This window comes from Balaenoptera acutorostrata, chromosome 16 (assembly GCF_949987535.1).
Source record: "Balaenoptera acutorostrata chromosome 16, mBalAcu1.1, whole genome shotgun sequence".
NCBI lineage: Eukaryota > Metazoa > Chordata > Mammalia > Artiodactyla > Balaenopteridae > Balaenoptera > Balaenoptera acutorostrata.
The window spans coordinates 74766979-74779417 of record NC_080079.1 but is presented as its reverse complement, the minus strand read 5'-3'; the positions used below and the strand labels follow the sequence as shown (position 1 = coordinate 74779417).

The following is a 12439-nucleotide window of genomic DNA, read 5'->3' as shown; positions in this document are numbered from 1 at the left end:
TCCTGGAGGATCATTAAATTACTGAACTGTGGAGGAATCATTGGTATGTAAAGAACTAGCATTTGGGAGATCTGGCTTCAGTGATTAAGAACAGCAGAGTCTATTTGATGAGCTACATATTGAACATCTTTTACAAAGCTTGTATTCTATTCTTCACAATATTCACAAAAAAAACCCAAAAACAAACAAACAAACAAAAAACGAGGCCAAGAGAGACATAGGAAAAGAGCAAAGATACCTGGGGCCTTGGCTGCAATTAGAGCATGAGAGCACATGTGTCTGATTACTGGTTTTGCTTATGTGTAAATACAAGTCGCTGTGCTAAGCAAAAAATAATTGTAATGTATTCATTTAATCATAACGTAGCAAAGTTTAACTTGTTAGCGCTTTAAACTTTCAGATGAGTCTTTCCCTGGGGCTGCCTGTCTGATTGTAGTTGCAATGCCTGGACCTACTTATCAGCTTTTCCAGGAGGTGGCTTAAATGCCTCCCAGGATATAGTCATACACTGAAACCCCAACAGGAGTAACTTTCCAAAACCTGTGATTCATTTTCAGGGCAACTAGGGGGTCATACATCACATAAGGTAATCTTGCTCATGCTTGGCAATTTTCACCTAGGCATGAGTCACAGGACTAATTCTTAATAAGCAGACTAAGTATCCTTAGCAGTGTTGTGACTAGAATATTTCAAAGCCAGAGGCATTTGCCTGATAGAGTTGGGTTAGGGCATAAAGGAGCAAGTTAATACAAAAGAGTCCATCCCCACTTCTCAGGACGTTTGCTTTCCATGTAATCTAGAGTCATGTGTTTGAATGTCTTCTGTTTTGTAATTAATATGCTCCTCCTCTGGTTGAATTAATGGTGGGAATGAATGGAAATGATGTTGGCCTTGAAAGGAAATCATATCTTTTAAGAGAAGTGAGTCAAGAGTTTGAGTCTGTGTTAGGCCTGTCTGTCCAAGTCACCTATAGACTGCTGGGAAATAAGGTGGTGGGGAGTAATTTTTCTAAATTTTTATTTTAGATTGGAGTATAGTTGATTAACAATGTTGTATGAGTTTCAGGTATACAGCAAAATTATTCAGTTATACAGAGACATGTATCTATTCTTTTTCAGATTCTCTTCCCATTTAGGTTATTACAGGATATTGAGCAGAGTTCCCTGTGCTCTACAGTAGGTCCTTGTTGGTTATCTATTTCATATATAGTAGTGGGTATATGTCAATCCCAAACTCCCAATTTATCCCTCCCCCCCAACTTTCCCCTTTGGTAACCATAAGTTTGTTTTCTAAGTCTGTTTCTGTTTTGTAAATAGTTCATTTGTATCATTTTTTTAGATTCTACATATAAGAGATATTATATGATATTTGTTTCTCTGTCTGACTTACTTCACTTAGTATGATCATCTCTAGGTCCATCCATGTTGCTGCAAATGACATTATTTCACTCTTTTTTATGGCTGAGTAATATTCCATTGTGTATATGTACCACATCTTCTTTATCTATTCATCTGTTGATGGACACTTAGGTTGCTTCCATGTCTTGGCTGTTGTAAATATTGCTGCTATGAACATTGGGGTTCCTGTATCCTTTCGAACCACGGTTTGGGAGAGGACTAATCTTTATGTGAACCTAAGAGATACAGCCTCAAGCTGACATAAGAGAGTAAACTGCTCTTCTCTCAACTGTCAGCACCTCAAAGGCATTGGCAGCTGTGGAGTCCCATCCAGATCCAGGGTTCAAGAAGCTCAAACCAACCGCAGGATTAAAACTGAAGTGGCCTTTTTGAAAGAACTCAGAAGCCAGTTGAAATCAGGTCTCTGGTGGGTGTCAGTGAGATAGAGGGAAGAAAGTGAAAAGGTACTAGGAAAAAACCATTTGTTTTTCTTTCCCAGAATTCACATTCCTTCACAGTTCTTCTGGTCCGATCACATCATCTTCCTCCATTTCACCCCCTCTTTTTTTTTTTTATACTCCCTTAATCCTCCCCACTGTCTCTATTTCTTTCCTCTCCCTCTCGCTCTCTCCTCTTTCTCTTTTTCTCTGTCCCCCTTCCCTTCCCTTCTCTCTGCCTCCGATTCTTCCCTGCTAGGTTTGTGAGTAGGGTCCCCAGTGGACACATCTAGACCCCAGGCTTCTGTGCACAACCAGATGCCAGTCACTTCTTAAGAACTCCAAGTTTGCTCTGCCTTTGAGAGAACATTTATCCTTGGTTCATCTTCTGTAGCCAGTCCAAGGATGTTTAAAGTTATTCTCCAAACCCAGGATATTGATGACAATGTGGTGAGACAAGAATAGTGAGAGGAAGACTTGGAGAGGATTCTAATTAACCTCATTTTTCTCTCATGACACTTTCATGAAACAGTTCAGGATAACCTCATCTTTTGGTTCCAAAATTACAAGATTGGCCTTTCACTGAAAGGCTAAGTTATCTTGGTTCCTTGGACCTTTCCTCAATGGTCGCATTTTCCAGCCTTTGCCTTCTTTTCATTGTGGTCTTCTGATGTTCTGTGTAACACCTACTGAGCCTAATTAAGAATTCTATCTTTTTCTCTTTTCACATCGTGGCTCTGGTGAATGTATTTCACTGTCTCGTATGCTAACCAGTCTAGGAACAAACACATCATGCCATTTGAAGTTTCCGTTATTATGAAATATTACTCAGCTGTAAAAAAGAATGAAATAATGCCATTTGCAGCAACATGGATGGACCTAGAGATTATCATACTAAGTGAAGTAAATCAGACAGAGAAAGACAAATATCATATGATATCACTTATATGTGGAATCTAATAAAAATAGGATACAAATGAACCTATTTACAAAACAGAAACAGACTCACAGACATAGAAAACAAACTTGTGTTTACCAAAGGGGAGGTGGAGGGATAACAGATAGGAGTTTGGGATTAACATATACACACTACTATATATAAAATAGATAACTAATAAGGGCTTAATGTGTAGCACAGGGAACTCTACTCAATATTTTGTAATAACCTATATAGGAAAAGAATCTGAAAAAGAGTGGATATATGTATATGTATAACTGAATCACTTTAAACTGTACACCTGAAACTAACACAACTTTGTAAAACAACTATGTTTCAATAAAAAAAAAAATGAAGTCTCCATTATGGATGAAGAGCGTATGTCAAGTTCGGAAAGCTTGTTGGTAGGATGCTTCCTGACTGCGTCTAGAAGTGACGGCTGTAGAATTTCACATCTGGGGTCCATCTGTCACTTCTCTCCCCAAAGCAGGGGTCTACAGCCAGGGGACCCTCTCCATCCTCCTGGGCACATTCATAGTCTGGATCTCCAGCCCAAACCACTGAGCATGTTTCCCCTCATGTTCATCCTTAGGCCATATAAGGTCTCTTCTCTCCACCCCCTACTTCTCTTCAGAACTCAGCTTTCTCCTGTGCAGGCTTGTCTAGCAAATGCAACGGCTCCCATATCCTATCTTGGCTTTCTAAAGCGCTTTGTAACTTGCAATCCAGCGGTATGGGGCGATTTTCTCCAGCAAGAGTGGCTGAAGAGGAAAACTGAAATCCATACACAAAAACCTGAACGACGTCCATCGTGATGGGCTTTTGTATGAATCTCCTTCTGAAAGACCCAATATGAAGGAGGAAGGACCAAGCTGTGAGTGTTCCTCTAAGAAACACCATATTTATGGGCTGAAATCATTAACCTGGTGAAATTAACCACACAACATTACTTCTGATCATCTTGTTGCTGTTTGAAAATATCCTTAAACAGCTGCCTTGCTTATGGGACGAAGGAAGGTAAGAGTAAGATGACAAGCAATAGTCTCACTGCCCCTTCCTAACTTTAATGCAGGCACTTTGACTGTGACACAGCCATCACTGTGGTTGTCAGCACTGATGAATCTCTGTCTCTTCTTTTGCTTTCAGCTTGGGGACCTGCTTCACAAGCTACAGTTCGTCATGACCTACACGGCTCCTTGGCAGATGGCCTGGGGTTCCTCATTTCACGTGTTCGCTCAGTTCTTCGCAATTCCTCGTATCCTTTCTGCTTCTGTTTTCACCTCCGAGCTGAGATTCACATTTTACGGATGCAAGCTTTTCATTGAACTCTGGCAGTAAAAGGGTTTTAAAGTCTTTAAGATTACATCTTAATGGGGACCTGGGGAGGCACTGTGGATTCCCTTTAGGTACTTAGCCTTAAAAGAAATTTCTTAATTCGGAACTCTTCCTGTTTCTTAATGCATATTCAGGAATGACTTGATTTCTTCTGATTTTTCCGTTTCCCATGACCAGATCTCCGTGAAGATATCATGTCTTTTAAATGGAAAGTCACCGCTTAAATGATTTGGTTGACTTGTGCAAAATAGTGCAAACTGATTTGCTGTTATTAAACTTTGTGGATAGGATTGATACATTATTATCGATCATATAACATTATATTATAATATAGTTTGGTTATCTTATACTTGAGGAATGTTCAAAAACCCAGAATTGGGCACAAACAGAATTACCCAAATATTTTTGAAGACCAAAAAAAAAAAAATTTATGGTTTTGTTATCATTAGCCAAGGAGCCTAATTTTATCATTTGTAGTTTTGTTTGGTTTCCTTGTCTATTTTTAAGTGTTTCCATAATGATAATTAGTTTTAATTTACTTCAAAACAACTTGACATGCTCCTTCTAAAGATCACTTTGACACAGATAGCTAAATTGTGTGTGCGTGTGTATCTGTGTGTGTGTGTGTTTGGAGAGAGGGAGAAAGAGAAAAATCAGGAATACTCTTGAAGAGAGAGAGATTAAGCAAAAATATTCTTTTTTTTTTCTTTTTTAATTTTTGCTGCGTTGGGTCTTCATTGCTGCGCGCGGGCTTTCTCTAGTTGTGGTGAGTGGGGGCTACTCTACGTTGCGGTGCGCGGGCTTCTCATTGCGGTGGCTTCTCTTGTTGCAGAGCACGGGCTCTAGAGCACAGGCTCAGTAGTTGTGGCACGTGGGCTCAGTAGTTGTGGCGCACGGGCTTAGTTGCTCCGTGGCATGTGGGATATTCCCGGACCAGGGCTCGAACCCGTGTCCCCTGCATTGGCAGGTGGATTCTTAACCACTGCGCCACCAGGGAAGTCCCCCCAGTGAATTTATACTTTCTGAATTTGTATTTCCCGAGATGTGGTTCAGGGACTCCTTAGATCAGAATCCTTGGAGGAGCTTGTTTAAAAAAGATTCCTGAGGTCAGCACATACTTTTAAAATCACATTTGTGGGGAGGACCCTGGAATCTCCATCTTCACAAGCCTTACTGGGATTCTCATCCACTGATGTGTGTGAAGCGCAGTTCTCGGCTGGCATCCACTGGGGGTGCTGTGAGCTGGTTTTAATGGCCAAACAGGGCTTTCTTTCCTGAAGGTTACATAAGGCTCCTGAAGACAGTTCTTAAGGAACCCCTGGGATCTCAACTTTGGGTACAGGGATAGAAACAGACATGGTATATTCATTGTGATAATACATTCTAGATTTTTAAAAAATGCTGTCCTTCCAACTTATTTTTTTTTTAATTATTAAGCATACCCAGAGCTGTCCTCACAATGCACATTGTTCCGTGTTCCTATTCTTAGACCTGCACTGATATTTGTAAAGTGTTTCACGGTTATTTGGAGGAACAAGCTCAGGAAAAGTGATCTCAAAAGCGTGAGCTTGCATATCACCCCTTTCCTATAAAGGCAGTCGTTTTCTAGAATGCCAGTCATTTTAGTTTTTCTAAACGGAATCCCTTAAAACCGAGTGAGATGAAAGAGTGAGGGGATTCTTATTTATTTCTGGTGTGTGTCTCGGGTATCCTGTCTAGAATTTAAAGCCTGTTTATTAAATGAAAATGATGAGATGGATGTAAATTTGCAGTTGAGGAGTTGCACTAAGAACTTAAAACTTGAAGTGGTGGTTCCCAATTTTATTCTAACTTTGGTCTCACATAGATCTGTAGCATTTCTCGTGGCTCCTTATGCCTTGTTGGATGAATCCGGTAATACTAATTACTCCTTGTAGTTCCGTAGCGGAATTAAAACTGTTCTGGAAGCTGTAACTTTCAATTACCTGACCTTTATGTGTGTTGAGGGGTCACACACGAACACATGGCATCTGGCACTTAGTGTCTTCTCTAAGGATAAAGGCAGCGCGGGCTTCCATCTCAGATTGAACACAGTGGGCGTTAAATCTAAGTACTTCCGCGATGGATGGACTGGTTCTCTCGAGAAATCGAACACATCTGAGATGCAGATTTTATCGGGCATTTGGTTTTAGAATACAATTGGTCCCAGTGCTTTGTGCCTAAAACTGTTCCTGTCAGTGAAACCCACCTCCTGCCTCTGCTAAGTTACAGACCCTTCGAGGTGGCCGGGGGACCTGACCACTGCAGTTGTGTGATGGCTTCCAGGGCTTTCAGCGCCCCTACCCCATCACCCAAAGACACTTTCCCATCCTGGATCAGTTGTAAAGGTAGCTATTTGCTATGTGGAGCCCAACATCATACCGTGCAGAATATAATGAGATCGTTTAAGAAACCAGATATATATGCCATCAAGACAAGGCTGTCAGGTTCCTAAATGCCAGCTCTGGATCTTGACTAATTTTGAAATGTTAATGATTTTATCACTCTATTAAGAAGCTGTGGGTTCCATCCTGGCTTTGAGAAGGGGCTAATTTGCTCCATTTTGGAATTGAATTAACTTTCAGGCCAGCGGGGCACTGTTTATTAAATTGCTTTTTCCAGTCCTAGCATGTTTTCTCCCTCGGTAGCCTCTGTTAGCTTCTGAGCTTGTAACCTCCAGGGAAAGATAGGCATGCTCACCCTTTTAATATGTGTAGAGACCATGCAAGACCATTGTTTTCTAATAATTAGACAGACTTAGCTGTATTAGCTCTGTTAAATGTGTGTATTGGAAAGGCCGCTTTCTATTTGGTATATCCTTTTGAGCTTCCAGTTGTTTTTTTTTAAGTATTAACGTTGATATTTTCATTTTAAATGTACTCAGATAAACCTGAAACTTTTTAAGGAGTCTCCATCTAGCCCTTTGGCCCACCTCTTGGCTCTCAAAAAATAAAGAAGGCTGCATATTTCTCGGGACTGCCTTAGCCATTACAGTCACGATCTTGCGCATTCCCCAAGAGCGCTATATTTCTTTTCTGATCTTCCCTAAATAAACTAACCTTTGAGGCCATCTATTCACTTCTGCCCTACCTCTGACCTATTAAGCTTCATTTCCTTTCCTCCCAAATTTGAACTTTATTTATAGGCTAGCACTATTTTCCTCGTTTCTTAATTTCTGGATAACTGTTTCTGGCATTTAAAAAACGGATAACATAATCTTTGGGGAAATGTTTAGAATCAAAAAGAACGGCAGTGCCAGCCCACCCAGCCTCCTACCCAGCCCCGGCTCCACTTAACTTTGTCCTGGATCTTCTGCAAACCCCGCAGTGCCCCCTGTCACCTTCCCCTCACCCAACACCCTCCCTCAGGAATCTCCCCTGTGACCCCGCTCTGCTTTCTCAGGGTTTTTTCAGTACCTTCCTTCGATGACATCTCCCATGAAGTTCTTTTTTTCTTCCTGTGACAAGGGGAATAGTTACATTGGTATGTTTTGTGGCAGAGGTGTTTAGATCTTTCCAGCTTCCCGATGAAGAAGAAACTGATGGGTGATGATAGATATCATAGTAGCTCCTTATTCTGGAGTTCTGCGTTTGAACCTAGGTCAAAATAAAAGGAATCGGATTGAAATTGTAGCACAATCGAGATCTTTTTGATACCCAAACAATTCAACACTATTAATGGAGGATGTGTTATTTCACTTCTGAAGATGTTTGGAAATAAATAGCAAATTGAAAAAAAAATGACACAGCTACCCCTGAAGGAAAACTCTGAGCTTAAATCTGTGACAATGCACCGGGAAGTGCCTGTAGACAAGCAAGGCTCACTCCCTGCTCTGTATTTACAGTAAGTGGGACTGTGAGGGTCCCTATCACATAACTAAGCCCTGCCACTGATAATATGGGAAAGCCCTTCTGTGCTCTGGTAGGTAATGAAACACAGAATCTTCCTATCTGTGACAGACATTTAGGCATTTCTTACTTTCTGCCAGAACTTTTTAAACATGGGCTAAAAAGCAAGACCTCCATTTGTGCAGCCACGTCCGCTTCCGGGTAGGAAAGTCGGGTCAGACCTGCCGTAGAACCCTCCCAGCCCTCACCCTGAAGGACAAGGAACCATGTGCATATGTAAAACCTGGGCCGTCTGGCCCCTCACTGACCTCTGCCACCTCTGTTCCCTCTGGCTTTAACACATCACAGGCCCCGTGATTGACATCTGGGAGAAGTTCTCCAGTGATGGAGTGAGACTGGGGAGGGACCAGGCCTTCTGGTACCTCCCCCACATTTCCAGAGATCAGTTAGTTGGGCTTAAGCCAAAAGTTAGAGCCATACTAATTTTAATATTGAACAATTACATTTCTGATCAAAGTGTGTAAAAGTGAGGCATGCCAAGAAGTGGGAAACCCATACAGAGTGCTAGGGTGGTGACTTAGCCTACAGCATGCTGTGACTTGTATACACATTTTTAGCTTATAAACCAGACGTGAGTTGAATTGAGCCATTGGTGTTCAGTGTATGATTAAAAAAATACATATTTTTGAATAGTGGGAAAAGATTCTTTGAGGAATGGAGATGCTATCTTCCCAAACAATGTTATTTATTTACTTTCAAAGTGTAATTTAATTTTAATTATTTATAAAGTTGCTTGATACTTTAGTAAATGTACCACAGTGTGTTTGGTTCAGCTAACATCTCAGTAAAAAGAAACTGTTCTTTTCAAATCTTAGATATTAAATCTTTGCCATGAATCATGCTGAGACTGCTGGGATTTTTATGAGAATCATTTGGTTTTCATGGTGGTGAAACGAGCAGGATATTATTGAAAGTTTTATATTTCCAAATATGTACATAGCGAGATCACGGGTAGGCCCTTCTTTCTTTCCTTGGTGAGAAGATGGCTTTCATATAAACTAGTCAAAATCGCAAATACTATGTAGAAGAATAATCATGAACACTTTTTTTTTCCTTAACTCAAAATCCTCAGATTCTGCCTTGCTTTTCTTTCAGGCGTTTGCCACGTCGATCTTTTCTACTCCACTGAGCCCGTTTCTCGGGAGTGTCATTTTTATCACATCGTATGTCAGGCCAGTGAAGTTCTGGGAGAAAAACTACAAGTAAGATCCTAAAATCGTTGCTGACTTGCTTTCCTAGGATTCGTGTTCAGGATGCTCCTTGACCTTTGTCTATGAAAAGTCCAGGCTTCATGCTTTGCCCTCCTGTGGGTCAGCCCTAGCAAGCTCCCTCCACCCACCCTGTTATCCACTCAGCACGGGGGCTTCCAGGCTCTGGACCAAGCCTGACTGATGGCAAATTTGCAGTCAGGTACTAGTCTAGGTTTCACCAGTTGTGAAGGAAAGTGAGATATCACCACCCACTCTCAGCAGTTGCCCTTAGAGAGGTTGTCTCAGGAGCCGTGGTCCTGTCATTGGATGAGATTACCCCTGGGGGGCACGGCTCCCTTCTGTGGGCCTTCGAAATATACATGTCATGTACAAGTGTACATGCATCACAGCTCAACGTAAGAGAGCATACCATTTTTTCTGAGCATCATTAAACTTGTAGAAGATGATTTCTGCACTTTGTCTTGACTGTTTAGACCAGTCGGTCATAAATTTCCTCAAGCAAACAGTGATGGAGCGAGGGCAGTGATTTTTTTCAGGAGTGGTGGGAAGGGAGGAGTGATGGTTCCCTGAGTAACATTCAAGAGTTGTTAATGATTTGTCGGGGGAGGACCTGAGAACAGCCAGAGGAGGAGGTGGGGAGAGCCAGCCTGTCTCCAGCTGGGGTCGTCTTCCGTTGCAGATCTCATTTGCCCTAATTTACTAGCCATACCTGGGCTGTCGCGTCCAAGCCCTAATCCATCTTCTGTAACGTGTCTACCTTTTCCGCTGCTCTGCCACTTTACAATGCGCCCTTCACGTCTCACAGAGGCCAACGTTAAGTTAGGAGGTCTGCGTGGTTAGACGGTTTATGTGCACGGAAGATGCACGTCCTTCTGGGGCAGGCGGTGGGGCGTCGTGATGAAAACACAGCTTGGGCCGCCAGCCTGCCTGGGCTCACACCTCGCCTCCACCCTCGGTGCTGGTGACCTCAACGCCTCTCTCCTCTTCTGTAAAATGGGGGCAAAGGAATAAGGCCTACTTCACAGCCTTGTGGGGAGAATACGAGTTAATAGACCTAAAGCACCTAGAACAAAGTAAGCATCGTGCTGGCGTGCGCTGGTGGGATTCTCCTCTGATTGCCCTGCTTGGAATCCCTGTCCCCACCTGACCCATGCTAACAGGTATCCCATCCCCGGGACCTCACATTTACGGGTCCTGGGGAAATCCAACCAAACCGGAGCACCCCAAGGTAAGCCAGTGCTGGGAGACCACCAAGAGGTGGGGAAGGCCCCTTGTGTGCCCCACAGATTCCTCATCTTTTAAGAGAGGTGGGCTTTTTGCTGTACAAGTGAAGCCGTCTTGAAATGTACACGTAAACAAGAGTCCTCTTTGGCATTTGTCTAAAGAGATACCGTGAGTACTTACAGAGTCAGAAGGAAAAGAAAACCACCAGCACTGGCTTGTCTTTATGCTTTTTAAGGAGAAAACAATTTGGGGGACCTTTGTGGAGCTCTTAAAGATCACACTTCTGGAAAGTGCAAACACTGTGAATAAGAAGTGTGGCAATCTCGTGTGCTTTTAACTATGCAGGAAAGTGCAAGATATTTTAAATGTGCTCTGTAACACAAAAGATTTCTTTTTGTCTCCTATTCTCAGATAAGTTAGGAACCAGTTTTTTTGGCCGGGGGGAGAATTTGATAAGCAAAACGCATCCCCTTTGAGCTGGAGGGGGTGTTAAGCTTCCCCAGTAGAAAGGGGAATGGAGAAGTCTTTGTGAGATGCTTTTATTGAGGGGAGACATCCTAACGCCTGTGCAACGCAAGTTTGGTATTTTCTTATTTAGCCTCCTCCCTGCCAAGACTCAGCTACCTGCTCGCCGCCGTACACCGAGGTCTGAATTGTCGGTTTATGTGGGTTACTGAAAAGTCTGGGCTGCTAGAGTGTTTCCTTATTCAGTCTCACAAAGAATTGACGATGTTGTGATCTGTTCTACCCCCCAGTGTAGCACTCTGTTGCAAATGGGGGCTTTGGTTGGCTGTCCTAGGATAAGAAGGAGACAGCAGAGTCTGTGGCAACGCATAGGGACATCCTGCCTTTCCTAGGTCTCTCTGAAGGAGCCAAGGTGGGGAAACTGTTCAGTCCCACTGAGGGGTGGGGAGAGATGCTGATGCCGAACGCAGCCAGCTGAAAGTCTCTTGTCAACTTGCGTTAAGCCTCAGAACACAGAGCCCTGTGGTCATCTGCTTAAAAGATCAGTGATGGAATTCAGGCCAGTAAGAGTGGTGGGTACGAGGAAAAGAAATGGCAGGAAATCTCATCTGGATCCCTGCAAGCCCTCTGGAAAGCCCATTCTCTGTATCTGAAACTGTTGGTTTTTATTTCAAACACTAATGACTTTTCCTGTTCTTATTTGTGAGTGTCTCTGTAGCTGCTCCTACTGCTTTCTTTTCAGTCTGATACAGAGAAGCAGTTGTTAGGGTAATTGATTAATTGTTTACTAGCTGTCCCGCCACTGACTGAGAGGTATTCTCCCCTCTCAGGACAGTGAGCACGATCTGCCAGTGGGTACCAGGGTCGCCAGCCCCACCCTGGGGGTGTGATGAGGGGCACTTGCCGTCCCCTCTCCTGGCCTCCTCTTCCTTTCCACCCCTGCTCCTTCACTTTCCAGCCCTTTGATTTTTCTTCCAGACCTCCTAAAGCTGCCTGTGGTTTTTGCAAGTCTCCAGCGAGCCCTGTACTGTAACAGAACCGCTTTCATACTCTATGGAACCGATAAGTAAATCGCCAGCTACCTGGTGACTCTGGCCCGTCTGTTTTCCCCAGCCTGGGCTGTCTTGGAATCCGCAGACTTTTTGTTCTCCAACGCTGCTCCTCACTGGGGGCTGGTGACAAACGTGTCCTCTGCCCACCTAACTAACCTGCTCTCTGGTTGATTCCCCAGACACAGCACCAGGTCCCACTGTCTCAGAAGCCCGCGGTGGGACACTGCTGCCTGGGCGACAAGGAGACGTACCTCAGAGCCCAGCACTGATGTAAATGCTCTGTATCTGCCTCGTCCAGTATGGGAGCCCTCCCAGCACCTGGAACAGGGCTAGTGTGGCTGAAGTTTTAATTCTATTGAATTTTAATTCATTTACATTTAAGTAGCCGCATGTGACTCGAGGCTATCATATAGGGCAGCACAAATATAGACCCACCTCACCTCAGTCCTAATCTC

At 43.2% G+C, this 12439-nt stretch overlaps 1 protein-coding gene across 4 annotated transcripts in view; it reads left to right on the top strand.

The window, feature by feature from the left end:
* Nucleotides 1-12439, top strand: part of PCNX2 (pecanex 2) — a 283000-nt gene that overhangs the window by 185632 nt on the left and 84929 nt on the right. For all 4 annotated transcript variants that reach the window (XM_057531598.1, XM_057531597.1, XM_057531596.1 and 1 more), the window contains 2 exons: nucleotides 3918-4026; nucleotides 9105-9234. In XM_057531598.1, coding sequence (XP_057387581.1) covers nucleotides 3918-4026; nucleotides 9105-9234 — 239 coding nt within the window. The remainder of the gene's footprint in view (nucleotides 1-3917; nucleotides 4027-9104; nucleotides 9235-12439) is intronic.